The 23,233-nt window shown below is 52.8% G+C and overlaps 7 protein-coding genes across 7 annotated transcripts; 6 read left to right on the forward strand and 1 right to left on the reverse strand.

The window, feature by feature from the left end:
* Positions 1-1,063: 1,063 nt before the first annotated feature.
* Positions 1,064-5,546, forward strand: Triagg1_6652 (uncharacterized protein; the record flags this gene model as incomplete). The annotated part of the gene is made up of 3 exons (XM_062901300.1): positions 1,064-1,156; positions 1,281-5,279; positions 5,343-5,546. 3 exons carry the CDS (start codon positions 1,064-1,066, stop codon positions 5,544-5,546), a joined length of 4,296 nt encoding a protein of 1,431 aa, XP_062754268.1.
* A 1,005-nt stretch (positions 5,547-6,551) lies between these two features.
* Triagg1_6653 (uncharacterized protein) lies at positions 6,552-8,129 on the forward strand (the record flags this gene model as incomplete). The annotated part of the gene is made up of 5 exons (XM_062901301.1): positions 6,552-6,593; positions 6,819-6,976; positions 7,055-7,878; positions 7,946-8,019; positions 8,064-8,129. The coding sequence occupies 5 exons, from the start codon at positions 6,552-6,554 to the stop codon at positions 8,127-8,129; spliced, it is 1,164 nt and encodes a 387-aa protein (XP_062754269.1).
* A 252-nt stretch (positions 8,130-8,381) lies between these two features.
* Triagg1_6654 (uncharacterized protein) lies at positions 8,382-9,208 on the reverse strand (the record flags this gene model as incomplete). Its single annotated transcript, XM_062901302.1, has 3 exons — positions 8,382-8,470; positions 8,543-8,911; positions 8,986-9,208. The coding sequence occupies 3 exons, from the start codon at positions 9,206-9,208 to the stop codon at positions 8,382-8,384; spliced, it is 681 nt and encodes a 226-aa protein (XP_062754270.1).
* Positions 9,209-12,245: 3,037 nt separating this feature from the next.
* Triagg1_6655 (uncharacterized protein) lies at positions 12,246-15,343 on the forward strand (the record flags this gene model as incomplete). The annotated part of the gene is made up of 4 exons (XM_062901303.1): positions 12,246-12,318; positions 12,413-12,785; positions 12,847-15,035; positions 15,093-15,343. 4 exons carry the CDS (start codon positions 12,246-12,248, stop codon positions 15,341-15,343), a joined length of 2,886 nt encoding a protein of 961 aa, XP_062754271.1.
* Positions 15,344-16,722: 1,379 nt separating this feature from the next.
* Positions 16,723-18,107, forward strand: Triagg1_6656 (uncharacterized protein; the record flags this gene model as incomplete). The annotated part of the gene is made up of 2 exons (XM_062901304.1): positions 16,723-16,892; positions 17,384-18,107. The coding sequence occupies 2 exons, from the start codon at positions 16,723-16,725 to the stop codon at positions 18,105-18,107; spliced, it is 894 nt and encodes a 297-aa protein (XP_062754272.1).
* Positions 18,108-20,451: 2,344 nt separating this feature from the next.
* Triagg1_6657 (CAZyme family AA11) lies at positions 20,452-21,784 on the forward strand (the record flags this gene model as incomplete). Its single annotated transcript, XM_062901305.1, has 2 exons — positions 20,452-21,185; positions 21,247-21,784. The coding sequence occupies 2 exons, from the start codon at positions 20,452-20,454 to the stop codon at positions 21,782-21,784; spliced, it is 1,272 nt and encodes a 423-aa protein (XP_062754273.1).
* Positions 21,785-22,293: 509 nt separating this feature from the next.
* Triagg1_6658 (uncharacterized protein) lies at positions 22,294-22,824 on the forward strand (the record flags this gene model as incomplete). The annotated part of the gene is made up of 1 exon (XM_062901307.1): positions 22,294-22,824. The coding sequence occupies one exon, from the start codon at positions 22,294-22,296 to the stop codon at positions 22,822-22,824; it is 531 nt and encodes a 176-aa protein (XP_062754274.1).
* Positions 22,825-23,233: the final 409 nt, after the last annotated feature.

The following is a 23,233-nucleotide window of genomic DNA, read 5'->3' on the forward strand; positions in this document are numbered from 1 at the left end:
GTGTACCCATCTTTTATTTATTGCCAGTATTCTACCAAGCAAGCTGCCATTATACATGATTTTACAATGGATTTTGCTGCTTTCATTTTGCAACTCTCTGCAACTCTCTCTCTCTCTCTCTCCCTCTCTCTTTATAGTATCCAGGTACCTTGTTGTTCCTGAGCCCCACTCTTATTCTTCCCCGTCTGAGAGAGAGGAAAAGAGAGAGATAGCGGTGCATCCCATCACGTGACCCCCTTAACCCAATAGCGAAATCTCTTCCGGGCTTTGCCTCCCCCCAGCCAACCCAAGCCCCAGCCTGAGGCGTGCGCAGGCATCGTGCTCAAATGTACTGTGGTCAGCCGCGCCAGAACCGCACCAGCCATCACGCCGAATCTTGTCAGTTGTGTCTTCACCACTCCATCATCAGCCAGCGCGCGCATCCCAAAAACCGCCAGGTCCCCTCGCAAACCATCGGCGTCCATCTCCAATCGTCGCAAACCTCGTGTTTCACGCGATTTTGCACGCCGCTCACGCCTGCGGCACCCGATCCGACGCGCCGCGCCTCCCCCTGGGCAGGATTTTTTTTTCTCTTCGCATCCGCTTCGGAGCCCCCTTGGCTTGGGGTTGAACCTCTCGCCTCGAGATCCCCCACGTCCGCGTCTAAGAGCGTCGCAAGGCTGTCGTTGCCGCAATCTCCCACGGGCCCGGATCTTGACCGTTGACGCCTTTTCCACCTTGCCCTTTGCCCAACTCGCAGTCTCACCAAACCGGTGACTTTGTCCCTACGACACCACTCGCCGCGCATTGTCTTTTTTCTTCACCTTCGTGACCTATTTCTTTTGCTCGGTTTGACGCGCCGCCTGCAACTTTTTTTTTTTGCCGGTATCCATCCTTGATTCTACTTGGACGCCCCATCGCCGAGTCGCAACAACAGCCACGCCAGCCTCGCACACGCCGGGCACGACTTTCACACGCTCGCTCCTCGCTATGCACTGTTTATAGGTGGATTACCATCGAGATACATATTGGGGTGTCGACAGGTTAAACGGCTCTTGGCCCAACTCCATCACAACACATCACCATGGCATCAGTACAGATGTCGCCCGCTGTCCAGCTCCCGGGCGCGCCAATGCCTGCCGGGGCGACCAAGCAACAGGCCGAAGAGGTCTTCAAGGTATGCAGCTACGCGCCTGTTATTTCTTCTTCTTTCTTTTTTTTTTGACTCGGTTATACTTGTTCCATCTCGCGTTGGTTGCCATGTCTTCTTCCTAGACGCCAAGCTAACACTCTTCGGATAGAAACTCAAGCAAATGAAAGAACAGGGCATCCCGCCATCCGACCCCGAATATGTGAAAGCCTCACAGTTCCTGCTCAACTTCCAGCAGCAACACAACATGCGACGAACTCAGCAGCAGTACATCCAGGCTCAGCAGCAGATGCACCAGAATGCTCAAAACGCCCAAAATGCCGCTGCCAATGGTGCCAATGGCACTCTCAATGGCGTTCACCCGGGTCGCCCGCAACAAAACGGGCCCCAAACGACGCAGGCTGCGCCAAACGCCATTGGAGCGACGACTGCGGCGCCCAATTTGAATGCACCCACCGCCGCTGCCCCGAGCATCCCCCCGCCATCAAGCTCCGGTTCATCGTCGAGCCACTTCACGCAAAAGCAGCTGGGCTTGCTTAGACAACAGATCCATGCGTTCAAGCTTCTTGGCAAGAACGCCGGCATCTCTATGCAGCTCCAGCAAGCCATTTTCCAGCAGCGTCAATTACGCCAAGCTGGCACCACGTCCTCGATTCCAACTCCGGCCTCGGCAAAGACTCCCCAACCCGGCTCGGATGCTTCCAAGTCTACGCCAAATGGCGTCGAGCCTTCTGCTCAAGACGAGTCGCTCTTACTTCCCAAGCCGCATACCTACAAGACTGTCAAATCACCATATGGCACCAGCATGATTCGATCCTCCATCAAGTATTTTGATCATGCACAGCGAAAGAACCGATGGTTTATTCCAGGTGTCTTTCCGACAGGCATCGATTTCGACCACCTGCGGTATGAAAGAGAAGTCGTCGTCTTCAATCGCATGAGCCAACGGTACTCGGAATTGAAGAATCTGCCTGCCAACATTGCCCACTGGGACACTACCAAGGAGGATGTCGAGGTTGACGACTCTCTCAAGGTCAAGGCCGTCATTGAAATGAAGAGCTTGGCCTTGTACGCTAAACAGCGGGCTCTTCGCGAGAAAATTGCCCGCCAGATGATGCACTACGACAACCTCGCCATGACGACCAACCGGACAAACTACCGTCGTATGAAGAAGCAGAATGTCCGCGAGGCTCGCATTACAGAGAAGCTTGAGAAGCAGCAGCGTGATGCTCGCGAAAACCGCGAAAAGAAGAAGCACAACGACTTCCTTCGGGCCATTTACAACCATCGTGCCGAGATTACCGAGACTGCGGCCGCCCAGAAGAACAAGTCGCACAAACTCAGCAGACTCATGTACTCACACCATTTCAACATCGAGAAGGAAGAGCAGAAGCGCATTGAGAGGACAGCCAAGCAGCGTCTGCAGGCCCTCAAAGCTAACGATGAGGAAGCTTATCTCAAGCTGCTCGACCAAGCCAAGGATACTCGTATCACCCATCTGCTCAAGCAGACCGACGGCTTCTTGCACCAGCTTGCGTCGTCGGTCAAGGCCCAGCAGCGCCAAGCCGCCGAGACATATGGTACCGACGCGGGCACCTTTGTTGAGGAAGAGAGCGAAATTGACGAAGAGGACAGCGGTAAGAAGATTGACTACTACGCTGTTGCGCATCGCATCCGCGAAGAGGTTACCCAGCAGGCCAGCATCCTGGTTGGAGGTTCATTGAAGGAGTACCAGATCAAGGGCTTGCAGTGGATGATATCCCTATATAATAACAACCTCAACGGTATCCTTGCCGACGAAATGGGTCTCGGAAAGACGATCCAGACCATCAGTCTGATCACCTACCTGATTGAGCAGAAGCAGCAGAGCGGACCCTACTTGGTGATTGTTCCATTGAGTACCCTTACCAACTGGAACCTCGAATTCGAAAAGTGGGCCCCGTCTGTAGCTCGCGTCGTGTACAAGGGTCCTCCCAATACCCGTAAACTGCAGCAGGAGAAGATTCGACAGGGCCGGTTCCAGGTCCTCTTGACGACCTACGAGTACATCATCAAGGATCGGCCTATTCTCAGCAAGATCAAGTGGTTCCACATGATCATCGACGAAGGTCATCGTATGAAGAACACGCAATCCAAGCTCAGCGCCACCATTCAGCAGTACTACACCACGCGCTTCCGTCTGATTCTCACCGGTACTCCTCTTCAGAACAACCTTTCTGAGCTGTGGGCCATGCTCAACTTCGTCTTGCCAAACATCTTCAAGTCTGTCAAGACGTTTGATGAATGGTTCAACACTCCCTTTGCCAACACTGGTGGCCAGGACAAGATGGAGCTCACTGAAGAAGAGCAGATTCTCGTCATTCGACGTCTGCACAAGGTTCTGCGGCCCTTCTTGCTGCGTCGTCTGAAGAAGGATGTCGAGAAAGACTTGCCCGACAAGACCGAAAAGGTCATCAAGTGCAAGTTCTCGGCTCTGCAGTCCAAGTTGTACAAGCAGATGGTTACGCACAATAAGTTGGTTGTCAGCGATGGCAAGGGTGGTAAGACGGGTGCTCGCGGTTTGAGCAACATGATTATGCAGCTGCGAAAGCTTTGCAACCATCCGTTTGTGTTTGATGTTGTCGAGAATGTCATGAACCCCCTCAACATCAGCAACGACCTCCTCTGGAGAACGGCGGGTAAATTCGAACTGCTAGATCGAATTCTACCAAAGTACAAGGCGACCGGCCATCGTGTGTTGATGTTCTTCCAGATGACGGCCATTATGGACATTATGGAAGACTATCTTCGTTACCGGAGCTACAAATATCTACGTTTGGATGGTACAACGAAATCCGATGAGCGATCTGACCTCCTCCGAGACTTTAACGCTCCTGGCTCTGAATACTTTTTGTTTTTGCTGTCTACTCGTGCCGGTGGTCTGGGTCTTAACCTGCAAACGGCCGACACTGTCATCATTTACGATTCTGATTGGAACCCTCATCAGGATCTGCAGGCTCAGGATCGTGCTCACCGTATCGGCCAGAAGAACGAAGTGCGAATCTTGCGTCTCATCAGCTCCAACTCGGTTGAAGAGAAGATTTTGGAACGCGCTAGGTTCAAGCTGGACATGGACGGCAAAGTCATCCAGGCAGGTCGTTTCGACAACAAATCCTCCGAGACTGATCGAGACGCCATGCTTCGAACTTTGCTGGAAACTGCCGACATGGCCGAGTCTGGCGAGCAAGAGGAGATGGAAGATGAGGAGCTCAACATGTTACTCGCTCGTAACGACAATGAGCTTGTAGTTTTCCAAAAGCTGGACGATGACAGGCAGAAGGACCCCGTCTATGGCGGTCCCAAAGGAAAGTCTCGACTGATGGGTGAAGACGAGCTGCCAGATATTTATCTCAACGAGGGCAATCCCATCTCCGATGATGCTGAAGAAGTTATTCTTGGTCGTGGCGCTCGTGAGCGTACCAAGGTGAAATACGACGATGGCCTAACAGAAGAGCAATGGTTAATGGCTGTGGATGATGACGAGGATTCTCCAGAAGCGGCCGCGGCACGCAAGCAAGCTCGCAAGGACAAGAGAGAGGCCAACAGGCTCAAGAAGAGTGTAGTAAACTCAGTTGACGACTCGCCCACGGTTAGTCGAGCTAGCACGGAAGAAGTCGAGACGCCCAAGAAGAGAGGCCGCAAGCCTGGTAGCAAGAATGACAAACGAAAGGCAGAAGAAGGGGATGACGAGCCTCCTACGAAGAAGCGACGCGGCCCTCAGGGACGGCCCAGCAAGTCTGCCGCCCACGCTGATTCTCGAATGTCGGCGCAGCAACGAGAGGTTCTGCAAAAGAGTTTGCGGGCGCTCTACGACAGTCTAATGAACTTGGAAGTGGACGACATCGAGCCACCGGCAGAGGATGACGAATCTGATGCCGGGAAGCGTCTCATTATCGGACCGTTTGTCAAGCTGCCTCCGAAGCGCGAGTATGCTGATTACTATGTGATTATTCAAAACCCCATTTGCATGAATCACATTCAGACGCGTATCAAGAAGGAGGAGTACAACTGCCTGGGCGACCTTCGCAAGGACTTTGACTTGCTGATACGCAATTGTCAAACATACAACGAAGATGGCAGCATCCTGTATCAGGATGCTAAAACGATGGATGTAAGTCAACATTGAACAGAGAGGAGCCATTTAGCATATCGAAGACTAATTGTTTGAAAATAGGAATTTTTCACCCAGAAATACCAGGAGGAGTTGGACGCACACCCAGAGCTTCTGGAGTTGGAAGAAGGTGGCAAGGCAGGATCAGCAGCGCCTTCTGGCAACGGAAGCACCCCGCAACCGAGCGGAACTCGTATCAAGATCATTTCCAGTGCGGCCAGAGAAGCGAATGGCGCTCGCTCTGCCGCCCAAAGCGACGAAGACTGAGGATGATTACGAGATTGACGATGCACACCCTTCTTCCTCTTTTATGACCAGAGAGCAGGGGAATTGCCTACTCACGACGAAATGGGGGGGTTTATGCGGTTGCCAGCGGGAGAATAATTAGAAAAATTGATGGCACCAGGAGGAGGACAACATCTCCCGACGAATTGCCCCGCAAGCGGCTTGTTTGATCATGTATTCTGCGGCGTTGGGAGGATCGGCGTTTATATCGTGTGCAACTCAGGGAAAGGCGAGGACAGGTCCAGGCAGGCCAAAAATACCAGCAATGTACAAGACGAGGTTGACATGGAGAGAGAGAGAGAGAGAGAGAGCAGATGGCTGAAGCATCTGGGCGGCATATTTGGATGACCAGAGGACCCCCCCTTTTTTTCTTAATAATTTTTTCTATTGGGAAGGGAAGGATTGGAAGAGGAGAGGAGTCCAGAGAGCATGGCGACTGTCCTTGTGGCGGTCTGCCGTGTCTTTTCTTGGGTTGATTGTCTCCCTGCCTGTGCATGTCTAGATAAAGTAGTAAAATGTATTCTTAATAGACGTTGATACAGACGCAAAAGCAGCAATGTTTTACATGACAGTGGTGACAATGTTTGTTTGTTTGACGATGAGCCAAAAACATGTGAACGACACTAACAGCTAGCTCTACTGACTGAACAAACGCCTTTAGTGCTAGCGGGGCTGCCTTATACTGAGCTATAGCGCTGTACTGTACACTGTACCGCAACTTGCCCAGTGCCCAAATGCCGTCAGCAAACGCCATCTGCCGCAGCTTCGCCACCTCTTGAGCATCCATTTATACCCCATTCGCGCCAGCCCAAGGCGGGCACCCTGCAGTTCCTCGATGCCCAGTGACGCGACATGGGGCTTTCTTAACGGCTGAAGCAACACCGAAAAAAACGAAGACCCCGAATTCCTCCCACCGAGTTGCTGGCGGCGGCCGTCGTGGGAACAAGTTGAGTTACAGCCAGTTGCGTCACCGCGGAGGACGGCAAGATGAAGAAGACGCTTATTTTATGCTTTATTCATGGATTCAAGGTACGTTTGTTTCTTTCTGTCTTGGTGTTTGCTTTGGCCTCTTCCAACCCCTCCACCGCTTGTACAGACAGGGTCGTGCGTGGTGGGGGAGAATCCGTGTTGAGGAGCATGGTCGTTGGGCTGTGGTGATGGGCTGCCAACGACATTGCGAAATGGGGGGTTTCAATTGTGCTAAAGTGGCATTGGACTTGAGCTAATCGCATTGTGTCTGTTGATGGGCTGCAGGGGGGCGAATCCACGTTTGGAGACAACTACTCGTTTGTCGAGGAGCTTCGCGCGGCGGTGATACGGGAGCTGCCTGGCATTAGTATCAAGGTGCTGGTGTATCCGAAATACGAGACGAGGGGCGACTTGGGTGAGGCCGTGAGCAGGTTCCGCAGCTGGTGAGTGCGACATTCTGCTCTTGGGTGCCATTGAAGAAGAGTCACAGTTACAGGGCTGACATGAATGGCGGGAAATAGGCTGCAGGATAAAGTCATCGACTATGAAGTCGCCATGGGCACGGCATCGCCAACGGTCGAGCCATCCGTCCGGACGATCTTGATCGGACACTCCATGGGCGGCATCGTCGCTGCAGAGACGGTCATGGGACTGGCTGCTGAGAAGCCCATCTACACGGAAGACGGCATTGACAAGTCTGGTGGCGGCCCGACGTTCAATCACCTCATGTTTCCTCGCATCCAGGGCGTGTTGGCCTACGATACTCCGTACCTGGGCATTGCGCCCGGTGTGGTTGCGTACGGTGCTGAGGGCCATTACCAGACGGCACAGTCGGCTCTTGGACAGCTGGGATCGCTGTGGAAGATGGTGGGAGGCGGCGGCGACGAAGCTGCTGCCACGGCCTCGGCTGCTTCGTCCGCGCTTACCAAGGCGCCGCCCGCCAAGGGTGACGATGGCGGCTGGGGTTGGGGAAAGATTGCCATGTACGGAGCTGCTGCCTCGGCCGTGGCGGCGGGCGGAGCGGCGGCGTGGATGAACCGCGAGCACATCTCGACTGGCTGGTCCTGGGTGTCTTCCCACCTCGAGTTTGTGGGCTGCCTTGCTCGGCCTGAGGCTCTCAAGCAGCGAGTGGCGTACATGGAGAAGCTGAGCGCGGAGCTGAACGTGGGCTTCGCCAATCTGTATACCCGGCTGGGCAAGGGGGCGGAGAGCAAGACGGTCAGCATGGTCGGCACCGTGCTGGGCAAGGACAGGACGTTTTGCGTTGTGCCGAACAAGCAGCCTTCTGGGCACTGGATAGCGGCTGTGAATGATAGTGTGCCAGACGAGATCAACGCCCATATCAGTATGAATCCCCCTTTTGTCTCATCTTTTCGATTGACCCGTTCTAGAATGCTAATGGTGTTTGATAGGCATGTTTGAAGCCAAGAAGAACCCGGCATTCGAGAAGCTGTTACAAGATTCGTCAGGCTTGATTGGCTCTTGGGTGCGTAGGGATTGGTCTGATGGAAGCCATGAGCCACAATCTAGATCTCGGCAGTCCCGGCAGCTCCAGCAGCTGAGGTGAAGGCGTGGTATTACCATGATGTGCCATGAAAATAGAAGATACTCGGTACATGGGGGGTGTCAATTGGCGCGAAGAAGACGGTTGGATTGAATATTTTTACGATTAGCATTATTTACTGTCTGTATACACACACCGTATTTGGTTTTTTCTTCTTCTTCCAATGTTACGCTCTGCCCGTCTATTTATCCCAATCGCAAAAACTCCTGCCAAATCTAGTATGCAAATATGACCATGTCTTGCATAGATTTGATCCTTGCTCCTTTTGTATAATTATTTGCCGCTTATTGTGTCGCCTTTTCGTCCTTGGTCTTTAAGCTACGCAAGACCTTTCGTCTTTGAGCCATCATGTGAGTATACAGGATGTATGCGCCTGCAAAACTTGTTAGATCTTTTGGTCTGCGATAATTTACTCTTGCAGGCCATAAAAAGACAATGTACTTACCTGGAACATAGATTGCCAAAATGCCATAGAGAATGTAGGGCATCAGAGTCAAGGGATACTCGGTAGCGTTGGTAGCAGGTCCCACGGCAGCAAAATAGATGAGCGAGCACTCGCTCATAATGCCAATGGGATACAGAATGAAGAAGGTGTTGTAGCGCAACCAGGTGAGGATGCGAGGCGTGAAGCCGGCGAGGCTGAGGGCGAAGTAGGAGTAGCGGATGACTTCGGTGACGGACCAGGCGATGAGCATGGAGCTGTAGGTGGGCAGTTCGACGGCGAGGTACGGGTACAGGAAGAGGACGCCCCAGACGAGGAGGAAGCGGGAAGCGACCTGCATGAGAGTTGTGAAGAGGGGGGCGCGGACGACTCCTGCAGGGTTGATTTTTCGCGTTAGAAAGGAATTTGATGATTGAGGAACCGTTGTTGGGATTGTTGTTGCTTACCGAAGAGGGAGTGCAGGATTTCCATGGCGGCCGCGGTTTGAACCCATTTCGTTTGTTCGCCCGTGGTGACGTAGACGAGGCTGGGGCCTCCGCCGGCGTAGAGCGTGGAAGCCGTCTTTTCGAGGACGGAGGCCCAGGCTATGGCGGAGACGGCATTGTAGAGGATGAGGTAGGCGGTTTTGACGGGGGAGGAGGCGGGCGCTGCCTTTTTGGAGGGGGCCATGGCTGCAGGATTTGCGACGCGAATTGGATTGTGTGTGGAGAGAGAGAGAGAGAGTCTTGTGGGAGGAGAGTTGGAGGTGGGAAAAGGGAAGAAGGGAAATAGTTGGCGATGCTGGAGATTTTGGTGGTTGGATTTAGTGTGGAGGAGACCCTGGTTCGTTGGGGGAGGGGTCTTTTTTTTGTTGGTAGATTTTACAGGGACGGTGACGCTGATGAATTTGATGTAGTGATGCAAGCAAAACGATTGAAGAAGTCGTAAATCAAGTGTCTCTATTTTCTTCAATCGCGATTATCAATTCCTATTTGATTTGGCCGAGTGGGAGATTCAGGCACATTGCCTATAACTGAAGCTCGGCAATGCAAAGTTGCTACATTACATGTTGCGGACACGCCGCTAGTCTGGATTAGGACGACGGGCTTGCGATCATCACTTACCAGAGTTGAGATGAATCTTGTCCGATGTCAAGTCAAAGTATAAGTCCAACAAGGATCAGAACCAACTGAGGGAAAGACTCCAAATGTACGGGTAGATGCTGCATTTCTGCGTTTGTTACGTTTCAGCGCTTGCTGCATATTCAGCCTGTTCGAAGCCCGGCAACGCAATCGAATAACCCATCCGCTCCGTCTCCTGCTTATCTCCACGCCTTTGTTTGCGCTTCTGCAGCGCCTTATGCGGTGCCACCTCCATCACGGACATCATGCCATTCAAAGTGTCGTTTCTCCCCAAACGCAATCGTACCTTCTACACAGCCCCCAAAGAGGCCGGGGAATCTTCTCTGCCCAGTCAATTTTCTGTTTCTTCCCCCCCAGCGCCCCCCCAGGCCAAAGAGAGTTTCTGCTAATGCGAGCAATAACAGCTCCGCAGGCGCGGTGCCCAATGAAGAGCTCGTTCCGCCACGCTGTTTTCTCTCTTCTCCCTTTGTCACGATGCTGTCAGAAGCGGCACGGGGGTTGGATTAGGACTGATAGATTCCCATGTGTTCTCTCGGGATGTGCCTAGCGAGCATTAGCAGTGAGTTTTCGTCCTGCCGGCGGTGCTCACGCGCCCATGTCAATCCCATGTTTCGGCCAGAAACGCTTAAAGCTTCTGGTGCGGAGCCCTGCGCGCAAGATACGAATCCAAGTACATGTACCTGAGCCCGGCGTGTTGGAGGCTTCGACGCCGCTCCCGCAGGTCTCGGAACAGGCCCCCTCTAGGCCCTCCAGGCCCGCCAGAAGGCCCGCCAACCGCTAACGCAGCGAGGACTTGGAAGGGCTCCTCCCCTGCCGCGTACCGGTACCTCTGGACTGATGCAGGGCGCGCTGCAGAGCCCAAAGCGCAAGTGACAACAGCGCAGTGCAGTGACTGGAGTGCAGCAGCATCAGCAGCAGCAACCTGCAGGCGGCATCGACGAGGCCAACGCTGGATGGCCACGCAGCGTCAAACCAAGCCAGGAACCAGAAGCAGGACAAGTCACCTAGCATACAGAACGGGTACCTTGGTAGTGCTACCTGGGGTATTAGCATCGACTGGAGGTGGTTTGGAATCGGTATCGCACGTGTACCTGATGCTATCCGCTGTACTTTTGAGGTCCACATGTCAACTACCTGCTGGATACTCGTTCATTCGGGCACCAAGTCGCCGGGTGGCCAGGTATTCCAGATGTCGCTACTGTGCCGGCTTAGCGCCTCCCACTCGCCCAACGCTTGTAGCGCCTCCCTGAAAGCCGTACCAACTGCAAAATCCCGGTACCTCAGCTGTACCTCTGCCGTCTGTCTGCCCGTTGTTCTAGCCCCCCGGGGCAAGAGTGAACAAGGGTCGCAGCATCAAAGAAAGTGGCGGTAGCGCTCCATGCCATGATCCGCTCAAAGACAAAGCCTCGCCAGATAGACGCCTCGTCCTCCCTTTCACTTCTCTCTCACACTCTCTTTTTCTTTCTTCCATTTCCATGCCCCCTCTGCCCATTGCGAGGCAATCGTAGCAGCGGCGAGCTGGACGACACGGCCGACATTTCGACCCTCTCCTTTGGTTCTTGTTCTTCGTTCGACCTGTACTTAGCCTTTGGTTTGCCCTTTGACCTCTGCATTCTCCAAAAAAAGCCCAGGTGAGCCTCCTTGGCCTCTTTTTCTCTTGCGCCGTTCCCCACCGAACCAGCGCCGCCTCTGAACCCTTTTTTTGCCTATCAACGACGCCTCTCACGATACGTCTTGTTGATGCTTGTTTTTTACTCTCTCTCTCTTGTCTCTCTCTGCTTCGCATCGCCCTCTCCCTTGTGCCTCTTTTCCCGCTGTCAACCCCTCATCCCCCTTGACAAGTCCGCCACTTTCTTTGCCGGAACGGTTCTCTTTGCGCCTGGGCCTATCAGTCGACGACAATCGTGGTCTCTGCTCTGCGAGCGCCTCCACAGACGATCCGCTAATACTTCTTTTGTGCGTCTCAGGAGCGAGCGCTGGCCACAAGCAAACTCTCCTCGACACATCTCTCTCTCTTTCCCTCCTTTCTCTTGTCCTCCAACCTACTTAACATCATCCTCCCCAACAGCCACCCCCGACTTGCCCCGGTTCGGTGGCCTGTTCGAGTGACACAAGCCATTTTCGTCACAATCGCGAGGTTCGTCTGGCCCGATTTTACCTCTCAGACACTTTCCCCGTGGACACCGCTTCGTTTTCCAGAGCCTGTCGGCAAGCCCTAGCTGCTTCCGCGTGGTGGAGGAACTTTGTTGTCTCCTTGCATTGGCCGCATTGGGATGCATTGGCTACACTGCATTGTTTTGACTTTTCTCGCAATCCTACTCTGTCAATCCCATGCGCTATGGCAACGCTTTGTTTTTGAAATACGCCCGTGTCTTGATGCTGACATGTACTTTTTTGCCCAGGTTGGAGCATACTTCGAGACGACCCCTCCGGTGACTCAGGTTCCCCAGCCTCAGATCCCGATACCGACAAACGTGTGAGCTTTTTCAAGCCAACGTTTCCTGCCAGTTCGACGAGTGGTTTACATTGTGGCGGTGTAATAAAACTATTTGGGAAGTTGCGCCCACGGCAAAAGTTTGATACCGATGTCGAAGCCACAGAGAAGAGACGCCCAGCAGGGCGGGGGTAATTCGGTCAAGGTGGATGGAAAAATTAACGGTAAGTTGCTGTCATTACGGCTACTACCTCCTCACGGTTTTGGGGAGATAGTTTTTTTCGTCAAGCAGATGTCAAAATCTAACAATGTCTCTAGGTAATCGATCTAGTTTCAGGACCGACACTGCAATTTCGAACGGCCGTTTTGGAGCACAGAGAACTCTGCAGCCATGGATCCCTGATAAGAACGATGCCATTGATGGATCTTTGGAGAAATCTACTTCCACCGCTGGCTGGGACCAGTTTGCTGAAAACGAGAGACTCTTTGGCCTCAAGACCGATTACGATGAGAACATCTATACCACTGCAATCAACAAGGACCACCCGCAGTATCGAGAGAGAATTGCAGCCGCCGACAAGAAGGCTAGGGAGATTGAGCGCAGTGCAGCCATGACTGCTCACGTAGCCGAGGAACGTGTCATGGACTACTCTGGCCCCAAGGACCGTGCCGATGATAATGAGGAAGACAAGTGAGTTGCATCCATCGGGCTTCTTCACCCTGCTTACTCTTATACTAAACTATCAAAACAGGTACAGCGGTGTCCGCCGTCAAGACCTCCCCCTGGCATCTGGGCGGGAGAATCGGTACATGCCTCCGGCTAAACGAGCTCCAACTGGACAGGCCACTGTCAAGGGCGCCCCCGTCGACCCAGCAATCATCTCTTCGCAGATCAAGGCTGTGCCGAAGAAGCAACCTTCGCAAGCGTCTGAGTCATCAAAGGCTGCGACTGCTGATGCCCTCAAGAACGGAGCCCAGGCCAAGAACGAAACCCAAAAGCCCGCTGAAGCTCAATCGTCAACCCTCAAGCCTGTGGAAAGCAAAGCTGCTACCCCCACTCCCGCTACCACTGCTGCTTCTGCTGCTAATGCCGCTGCCGCCCCCCAGGCGAAGGAGGACAAACCGGCAGAGAAACAAGCGACCACCACCAGGGCGACCCCCACTCCTAATTCTCGTCCGCTCTCTCACTTGCCCCCGAATGCCCCCAGTGCAACATCGACTGTTGAACGTGATGTTCTCAAGGAGTTCAAGTCGTTTGCTACCCAGCAACGCCTCAATGCAGAGAAGGCTAGAAGCAACAAGGCCAAGGCGGATAAGGAGGTCAAATTGACGGAGCTCAAAAAGTTTGCAACCAGTTTCAAGCTCTCGACGCCGGTTCCCTCTGATCTTGTATCCATCATCGCCAAGGATCCTGCTAAGCAAAGAGAGATTCAGGCCAAGGCAATGAAGAATGCAGAGGAGATGGCCAAGGCTAAGACCGACGCCGCTCAGGTCAAGAAGGATGCCACCGTACCCAAGGACGTGACTCAGCCCAAGCGTGCAGAGGCTTCGACAACAGCACCTCCCGCTGTCGAAACCCGGCCTGCGCGAGGGGCCCCTGTTCCCCAGGCCACGCCCCCCAACGGCGGATCCAATCGTCATACTGGCCCTCGCCAGCAGTTCACCCAACAGCAGTATCACAACCAAGGCGGCTACAGAAACGGCCGCGCGGGTCCTCAGCATGCGCCGCAGCCTCATGCAAATGGCACGCTGGCGCAGCGCATCCGCAATGTGGAACAGCAAAAGTTTTCTCAGCCTCCCGCCCCCCATCAGCATGCTGTCGGTCCCGAAATTCGCGCGCCGCCCACTGGTCCTGCTAACGGCGCGGACTACGCTCGGCGGCACAGTGGCCATCTCGGAGCGAAACTGAACCCCAATAGCAACGAATTCAGACCCAGTCCCTTCGCCCCGACTTTCAACCCGAATGGACATCCGAGTGCAGGATCTAGCCCCCGATCCGCCGCCAACCACGTCACCGATGCCGCCAATGCCGCCAATGCTGCCAATCATCCTCAGGGGCAGCTCATCCGCCGAAAGACCAAGGCTATCGATGTCAACAAGTGTTACATCCTGTCACACATCAAGACCATTGTCCCGCCTCAGGGCAGGAACTGGGACGACAATGGTGGTCTGCGGCCATCCTACGACACCTTGCCTACGTGGCGCCAGCTGCAGGATGACGAAAAGGCCGAGTCTACCATGCATCTTACCTACAAGGAGTACTTTGACCGACAGCCTTTCTTGGCCGCCTCCATGCCTACCCCCAACCCGTCTCATGTTGTGCCTCAGATGGCTCACCAGCATCAGCTGCCCTTCCACCTCCAACAAGGCGCGCATAACATGATGCCGCGACAGTCTCCACACATGCCTCCGATGCAGATGCACACACCGCAGCATGGGCCTGTGCCTCACCAGCCCTACGGTAACGACGACCACCGGATGATGCACTCCAACTCTGCCCAGTCGTTTGCCTCGCCCCGTATGGGGCAATTGCCCGTGGCGTACCCGCCAGGGGCTCAGGTCCCGTATGGACAACCCGTCTTCCTCGGTGCCGGTAACCCTCAGCTCGGTCAGTTTAGGAGCTACTCTAACAACCCGCACTACGTGCCGGCGCAGGGGCATATGGGAGCTCCAATGATGATGCAGCCACAGTTCATTCCGGGGCCTCAGGGAATGATGGCCCCTCACCTGATGTATCCAGGTGGACACCATCCACAGTTCATGCCGCCCACTGGCCCGCCGCAGCAGGTGCCAGGAGCTAACGGGTATCCCAGCCCGGGACGGCCAGCCGCACCCATGATGGTTCATCAGGGGTCTCAGCAGGGGCATAACATGTACGGAATGAGCCCCAGCATCCAATATACCCAGCCGGCATACGGCCCAGCACAAAGCAGTGCACCAAGTCAGTGACGCCCTTGATACTGAACTGGAGGGGAACTTTCGGGGCTGACGTTTGCAGTGTCCAATACGCGATCTTATAACGGACCTGGGCCTCAACATTTCGCCGCGAACCCTCAGCAAGTGCCGCATCACTACAGCCCGCAGCCACCCAGCAGCTATAACAACAGCGGCAACAGCAACAGCAACAACAAGCAACAGCAGCAACATCATGGGCCGCAGAGCCATCCTCATCCGGCCCCGCAGGCCAATCGTACATCTTCCACATCTCCCAAGAGCCAGGAGGTGGAGGGATCGGATGAAGCCAAGTAGGAAATTGGACCATGCACGACTAGATTTGCAAAGGACATAAAGAAGAGTCACCCTGAGCGTTGCATATCTATGGGGTTTTTGGCTGCCACTCGCTCACCGCGACAGTTTCTGGCTTTCTATCACAGCTCTGGATTACTTTGCGGTAGTTTTATCTTGCAAAGGAACAAAATTTACAATACTCATTCCAACCAAAAAAAAAAAGAGGGGGAGGTGGATGAAAAGGAAAGGAGGTAACGAGGCGCATCGAACAGTTGTGATATGGCGGTCCATGAGCGTTTACAGCCAAGTCTACATTTGGGATGACGACTCTCTTTATGTGTGTATGCCCACGTGGCCGATGACCTGGCCCGTGAGAGAAAGAAATCCGATTTATGCCGGAACATGACTCGAATATTGAGCCCGCGAGCTTTACTCCAAGGCATGGGCGACTCCGGCATGGGATTTCGCTGATGAGCTGGCGGCAATAGCCCCCAACTGACGAGCTCTTAGATAGAGCACGAAGGAGGAAGACGACTACATTTTAAACGGCGGGATGAGCGGCACAAGGTGGCATTGACGGCAAAGACCGGCGATGGTCTCAGCGAACATGTATTTGGTCAGCATGATGCTGCATTGCAACATGGCTCTGGACGAACGTTGCCGAACCATGGCACTGGACCATGAGCGGAGAGGGGAAGCAAAGTTGGAGCACGGCAACAGCCGCAGCGTTGTAGAAGGAGAGGGAGAAAGAAGTCGCAGCTGTGAAGCTGCAGCTGCAGGAGGAAGAGAAATGGGATGAAATGATGACCAGCTACGATGATGCCTCGAAATTACAGACTGCCCTTTACCGTTGAAGATGGCCTTGCTTCGAGGCAATTGATCGAAGGCAAGGGGAGGGAGGATGCGTGCAACTGCCCGGTTTGTCAGCCCACTGCGATGAGTAGTAAGCGATGGATCGAGTCTGTGCACAGCGGAACCAAGGATGGCTTTTGAAGCTCAAGCGGGTAGAAACTCAGGGGCCTTGAGGAGTGCAGCTAGCTTTATCTGATGGATTTGAAGGTAGAGTTAGGTATAGGTACTATCTCATGCAGTGGTCAGCTGAGCGAGTGATTGAAGAAGAACAATATGCACACAAAGCGTTCCTAGGCAACGTGAGATGATGATTGATCTGGTAGCATGAATGTGATTCACAGCTCATGTCAATGTGCATGCAGACATTGTATTGATGCTGTTTAGATGAGTATTAAGAAAGAGCACGCAGCCATTTTATCACACAACCGCCTTGAAGGCTGGCAACACGATCCTGAAGTTGCCGCTCCCAGCCGCAGTTCGCAGGCCAACGCCAACCAGCATGCCGAAACCAACGGGAGTCTCCGGACCCCGTGCTTGAGCACCTCACGATGGCGGACATGATGCTCCCGAAGAAGAAGAAACAGAAGACCGTGGGCCTTATCGAAGGCACGAACGACTACATCGACGCCTGCCAAGTCCTCCAGATGTATCGAAAACAAGCCACGCGTCTGGATGACCAAGAGCGCGCGGAGCTTGCAAACATCATCAGACAGGTCTGGTGACGCAACGGTGGGTGGTACGTTGGGAAATGGAACGCAGCAACTCGAAAGATTGTGCTTTCTACCTCGGTCCATTTGACCAGCAAACCACCACAGCCCTGTCAAGCCTTTGTTCTTGACACAAAGAAGTCTTTTACACAAAGAAGTCTTTTACACAAAGAAGTCGTTTTGAGAGTCACGTGTGGGCACACGCAATCCTCCTGCTGCTACAAGCCGCGACTGTCCCTTTGTTCGTTTGGTGTTGAAGACGATGTCTTTGTTCTGTGTCCTCCTCCTTCTTCCTTTCTATATAGTTTCCTCGAGATTCCTTATTTCTTAATTAGTTCAACAATTGTCGATCGATTTTCCAGCATTCAAGTCGTATGATCCTACATATCATGGATATAACTCAGCTGAGAACGTATAAGTATGGGTCCCTGGAGTGAGTTGAGTCCTTCAAGCCTGAGTCCTTCAAGCCTGCGTCTTTGATCCTGGTCTAACTGGACTGTAGTTTGCGAGGTAGAGCACTTACTGTCACGGTCGGATCAACCAACCCTGTGGCGTTCTCCGTTCATGAGCATTTGATCTGCCACACTTCGGACTATTTCAAAGCAGCCGTGAAGGCGCACTGGGAGACATCTACTAGCGGATCCATTGCTCTTGACGAAGAAGACGCGGAAATCTTTGAGATATATCTGCAGTGGCTGTTCTCTGAAAGACTCCCAGTCCGCAATGACAGTCCTGGACCAGAAGGAAACGCTGAATACGTACAACTCTCAAAGGCATATGCCTTGGGAGAGTTTCTTCAGGATATAAATTTCAAGGACGCTGTGTCGGATGCCATTCTGAGCAAATTCAGCACCGAGGCATCGGGCGGTCAGTTTTGGTTCCCTAGTGAACCGGTCATCCGCCGCATATATGATGGGACTCCGGAACCATCAGCCGCTCGCCGCCTTCTCGTCGACATGTACCTGTATGCTTACCGTGGACGTGGACATTGGTGGACGCAACCATGGGTCACTAGGAAAGATCTGCCTAAACCATTCCGTGCCGACCTTGCCATCGCATTCTATACAAAGAGACCTCGCCAGTCCATGCCCTTGTCTCAAGTAGAAGAACGTTGCGCATATCATGAGCATCAACCTGGTCCAAACAGCTGCTACTTGGACTGCTCAGCGTTGCAGCGCGGTAAGACACCACCGAGCGCATCTGGTGGTGCCCAGAAGATTGAATAAGTTATATGGTTTAATGGCGACAGGTTATATGCCTTTCGTTTTTAATATCTACTACTATGTCTAGGTTTCTCTAGTATCTGCTACTATATCTATATTCCTCTAGTATCTACTACTATGTCTAGATTTCTTTAGTGACTGCCATTATACTTATATATTTATGATAACTGCTACTACACCTAGTAGTTATATAGTAAATCTACGTACTAGCCGAAAACTAGGCATTCCATTGCAAAAGCACTACTTCATGAGCTGATTGGGTGCTTATATTGATGAATATATGCACTGATTTATTTCGCCGTCTCGCTTTTTCTGTGCTCTGGAGTCTGCTTGGTAGGCCAGCGGGTATAATGTCGTTAATCTTTAATCTAATGAGTATATATGGTGCATATCCGGGCTAACGGGCCACATAGGCCACGAGCAAGTCCTTGACAGGACCAAAAGCGAGAGAAAGGACTTTGAACCATGCGACGATTGTGATCTATCCAAGTCTCTACAATCTGGGCCAAAAGGTTGGAAATCATAGGAAGCCCAGAAGCTCATTAGCTGTCATGACTGTTCTCACCCTATTGAACGTTTTGTAAGTAGGTAACAATAGCAATTGCGGATGCTGTTCTTTTCTTCCATCATTTACTTGTACTCGTATCTTGATGAAAATACATAATGTGAGGCCCAATTTAATACTCTAAATAGCAAGGGTTTTTGCCGTAGCGTGAATGTGATTCACAGCTGTAGCCCTTGTATTGACGCTGTTTAGACAATAAAGGACCATCCGCCGACTACTGGTTGGGGGCCCAGCCAGGCATGCGTCCGGTGAGAATCTAGTGACTTGGCACGTTCGTTTGACTGTAGCCCCTACTATAGTCCGGCAAGATCCGCTTGGGAGGGATGGATGAAATGGGCTAAACTCGAGGGGGAGTAGCTCTATAGAGGGTGGTTTCATGTTTTTTTTCGAGATGTTGGTGGATGGAGAGAGAATTTAGGGAATCATGGACATGGTGGACGGAGACCAATAATTGCTGCTGGTTTGTTTGTGCGTTGTCGTTGTGTTTGGAGGTGATGAAGGATGAAGAGGAATGTGATCTACATGACGTGAGTGTTTTGAGATTTTTGCTGTCTTGTTTGCTGGGTTGTTGGATGTTGCTGGTTGTGTGTAGAGTAGTTGGGAAAGTTTGGGGGGTTTAGAGGTCGATTTAAGGCTTGATGCTGGTTGGTGTGGATTCCGGGACATGGGAAACACTTTGATTCATTGATCCAATGGTGCCTTGGCTTTGGGATGAAGGGGATTCAGTAGAACAAGAATAAGAGAGACAATATGCGACGCTGTGGTCGGTTGTTTCCAAAACATGCATGTTTCACGACAGGGGGTTGTGCGGCGATGTGGTTGGTTGAGGGCGGTTTGCCTGCATCTTGACGCTGCGTGTTAGCCGCCCAGTGATCTACGCTTGTGACATGGATTGGATGGATGTATGTACACTCTGCGCGGCTATCATGAACGGGTTACATTGGAGGTGGCTACCGGGGTTTTAACTCTCTTTTTATCCTTCTTCTTCTTTTTTTTTTTTGGCTCGTACTGTTGCGTTGAAACGGGCAAAAGTGAAAAAGCTCGTGGGCTCTCGCTTCTTGTCACGCTGATCTGCAGACGAATGGCGAGGCTGGGCTAACCCCTGTGATGGGTGGATTTGTATCGCATGGCGTGTGCTTGATGCTAGCGATGGCGGCTGATTGAACCGGGGGGGCGGCTGTTGTTTTCTCGTTTCTCACTTACAGCTCAGCGCAAGCAGAGCGATTGGCGTATAAAGGGAGACTGGGCTCCTCCTCACATGCTGTGTTTGTGTTTCGTGTTCCATCTGTACAGTCAACCGTGTTGTGCTTGTTCATTCCCTTCCTCTCCTTCTTCTCTCTTCTTCTCTCCCTTTCCCTTTTCTGTTCAGTCCTTACTGTTCGGCTGTGACTCGCTGTTAAATAGCCCATTCACTCTCCCACCTCTTCGTGGTTGATTTCAATCCTTTTCATCATCTCGATTCGAGCTGGTCTTGAATCCCGAGTATATCCATACGCACATACACAAGGAAGCGCTCCGCCAGTCGGTCGTATATCCGCCAGTCCGTTGACAGCTGCCGGCAGCCAGAACCCTCATTCATCGGATCAAAACGCACAACAATATTATTGTCTCGCACAAATTCTTCTCTCCTTCTCCTCCTCCTTCTCCTCCTCCAAAGGAAAAGTAAAAACAATCATTCGCTGTGTTGGAGAGCCATCACAAGTCTCTCCCTTTCTTGCTCTATACCCAACGTCCCTCATTGCTTTTTCGCTCCCAAAATCAACGTCTCGACGACCAACAATCATGAAGCTCACCGAGACAATCGTCGCTGCTGTCCTCGGACTGGCTGCCGTCGTCAACGGCCACATGGAGATGACGAGCCCTCCTCCCTTTCGCTCAAAGTACAACACACTCGGTCTCACTGCCAACGACATCGACTACTCCATGACCAACCCTCTCGACGCGACCGGAATTGATTTCCCCTGCAAGGGCTACCACAAGCTTCTCGGCACTGCCTTGGGCGCGTCCATGGCCACTTGGGCCCCTGGAGGCTCCTACAGCTTCAGCGTTACCGGCGGTGCCAACCATTTTGGAGGTAGTTGCCAGGCGTCGCTCTCATACGACAAAGGCAAGACCTTCAAAGTCATTCACTCATGGATAGGCGAATGTCCACCCAAGGGGGATTCCACCTGGCCATTCACCGTGCCCACTGATGCCCCTGCTGGTGAGGCCCTGTTCGCCTGGACCTGGTTCAACCAGGTTGGTAACCGCGAAATGTACATGAACTGCGCCGTTGTCACCATCGGCGCCGGCAAGAAACGCGATGCTTCTATCCCCTTTTCCAGCCGACCTGACATCTTCGTTGCCAATGTCGGCAACGATGTCTGCACCTGGGAGGGCAAGGACGTCCAGTTCCCGAATCCAGGCCCCGAGGTCGACAACGATAGCGTAAAGGGCACCATAGCTCCTGGACAGGGCAAATGCAAGGGAGAACCTCCAGCTGGAGCTCCTCCTGCCGCTCCCCCAGCAGGCCAACCGTAAGTCGAACACTCTCCTCCCAAATTGATCCATAGCTGTGGCTAACATGATGAGAAACAGGGCTGCCTCCTCTGTACAAGGTCCAGTGGCTGCTCCGCCTCAAGGAACTCAGCCTGCGGGAGCGTATCCTCCTGCTTCCAAGGTTCCGGGCGGTGTTTTCATCACCATACCCGTGGGACAGCAGCCACCAGCAACAGCAAAGCCGACTACTATCGCCAGCCTCACAAGCCAGGCCCCGGCCGTCACTTCGTCTCAGCCAAAGACCTCTCCTCCCCCTGCGGCCGCAACTTCTGCCGCCCCTCCTGCTCCTCAGCCAACCAAACCAGCCAGCGGTGGTTCGAGCCCGTCCAACGGCGCAGTGACCGCGGGATCGGCCTGCTCCAGCGAGGGCCAGTGGAGCTGCGCGTCTGATGGAAAGTCGTTCCAGCGATGTGCCTCTGGGATGTGGTCTGTCTCCATGCCCGTGGCGCCCGGAACTTCGTGCCAGCCTGGAACAAGCGACTCTCTCACCTTGGTGAACAAGCGAAGCGGTTCCGACTTTGTTCGCAGACGACGCTTTGTGTCGGAGCGATTCCAGCGAGAACGTGCCTTGGCTTAAATGTGCACTTGCATTGGATTTTCTTTCTTGTACCTTTTTTTTTCTTTGCTGGATGATTTAGGATCATGTTTTGTTCTTCTTTCGTCAAAGCGGTTGCCGGCAACCAAAGGCACACTTTGCTATTCTTCTTCTTCTTCTTCTTCTTCTTCTTCTTCTTCTTTTTTTTTTTGCATTGAGTCTAGGGGAAGACTCTTGGACAGGGCAGTGAACACTGGATGAGATATGATGAATTAAGATACCTACTAGATATGGAGATTCAATTAAAGGGGAAAATCGACACAAAAGTTGTCTCGATAACGATGGTTGATGCCTTGTCTGTGAAGCGAGTGTCGTGACTGTATAACGCCTGTAAACTGTCGTCATGGTTGTGGATAGCATCAATATCGGACCAGTACCTGTTAATACCGCCTAAGCTCAGCATAGCATAGGTACCTGAGTAGGTAGTAGATAAACACAAGACATCAAAGAGGCCACCCGCGAATTAACCGCAAAGCGCAAAGCCACGCCGGATGATGAAGCCCGTTCCAACGGAGGCCGCCCAAAGCGAAACGAAACGAAACGAGAGGAAATTCTGTGGCTACCAAGGCATCGCCGAAGCACGTGAGCCGCCACAAAGGCCGGAGACATTCGACACAAAGCACAGAAGACAAGAGAGAACGATAACGAAGGTCCTGCTGCACAGCTGCGCCACACGAGTCGAGCTGGAAGCGCTGGAGGGAAACATGATTCGACGGATGCAGGGATCAATCAATATGACGGTTCCTCTCGAAGGCATCTTTGTGTTCGGGCTGGGCAATCGGGTTAGGTGTAATACGGAGTGGGAGGGAGTCTTAGGTAGCGATGCAGGTTCCGGGTACCTACGCGCCGGGGCATCTGACAGTCTGGGTGCTAGTACAGGCTACCGGGCCGAGGAGCAGCAGTTTGGATCGATGGGCCTTGCCCGTGGTTGCATCTGCCGGTACCCAACTTGGCGCCTATCAAGGATTGCAGTGTTACATGCAATCGTTGGTGCTGTAGATACAAGTCCGGGCATTGTTTGATTGCGACCTGGCATCAACCCAAAAGGCGGACAGGGCGACTTTGCCCCGGTCATCAGCAGACGGACCCCTGATGCTCACAGGTAGATGATGGCAGAACCATTTGTACTAACAAGATGGGTTCGCCGTCTATGGGAAATAGCCCGAAGTGCTGGGATGAGGTGATGTGATCAATGTGTTGGGCTCTCACTCTCGCTCTCACTCACACTCACATAAGACAAAGTACAGGCATCTGACGCAAGGATTGTATAGGACATACCTTAGTAATAGTAACCATATGCCATGATAACAGAAGGTATTTTGGGATACTGGATGCCACTACGAGGTACCTACTTGTGGCCATGGAAAGTTGGGGTATTATAGGTAGACTTGCCACTCTCCCAAAGGACAAAGGAACAAAGCCAAAGTCAAA

This window comes from Trichoderma aggressivum, assembly GCF_033847375.1.
Source record: "Trichoderma aggressivum f. europaeum strain CBS 100526 chromosome Unknown scaffold_027, whole genome shotgun sequence".
In the NCBI taxonomy this organism is placed as follows: Eukaryota; Fungi; Ascomycota; class Sordariomycetes; order Hypocreales; family Hypocreaceae; genus Trichoderma; species Trichoderma aggressivum.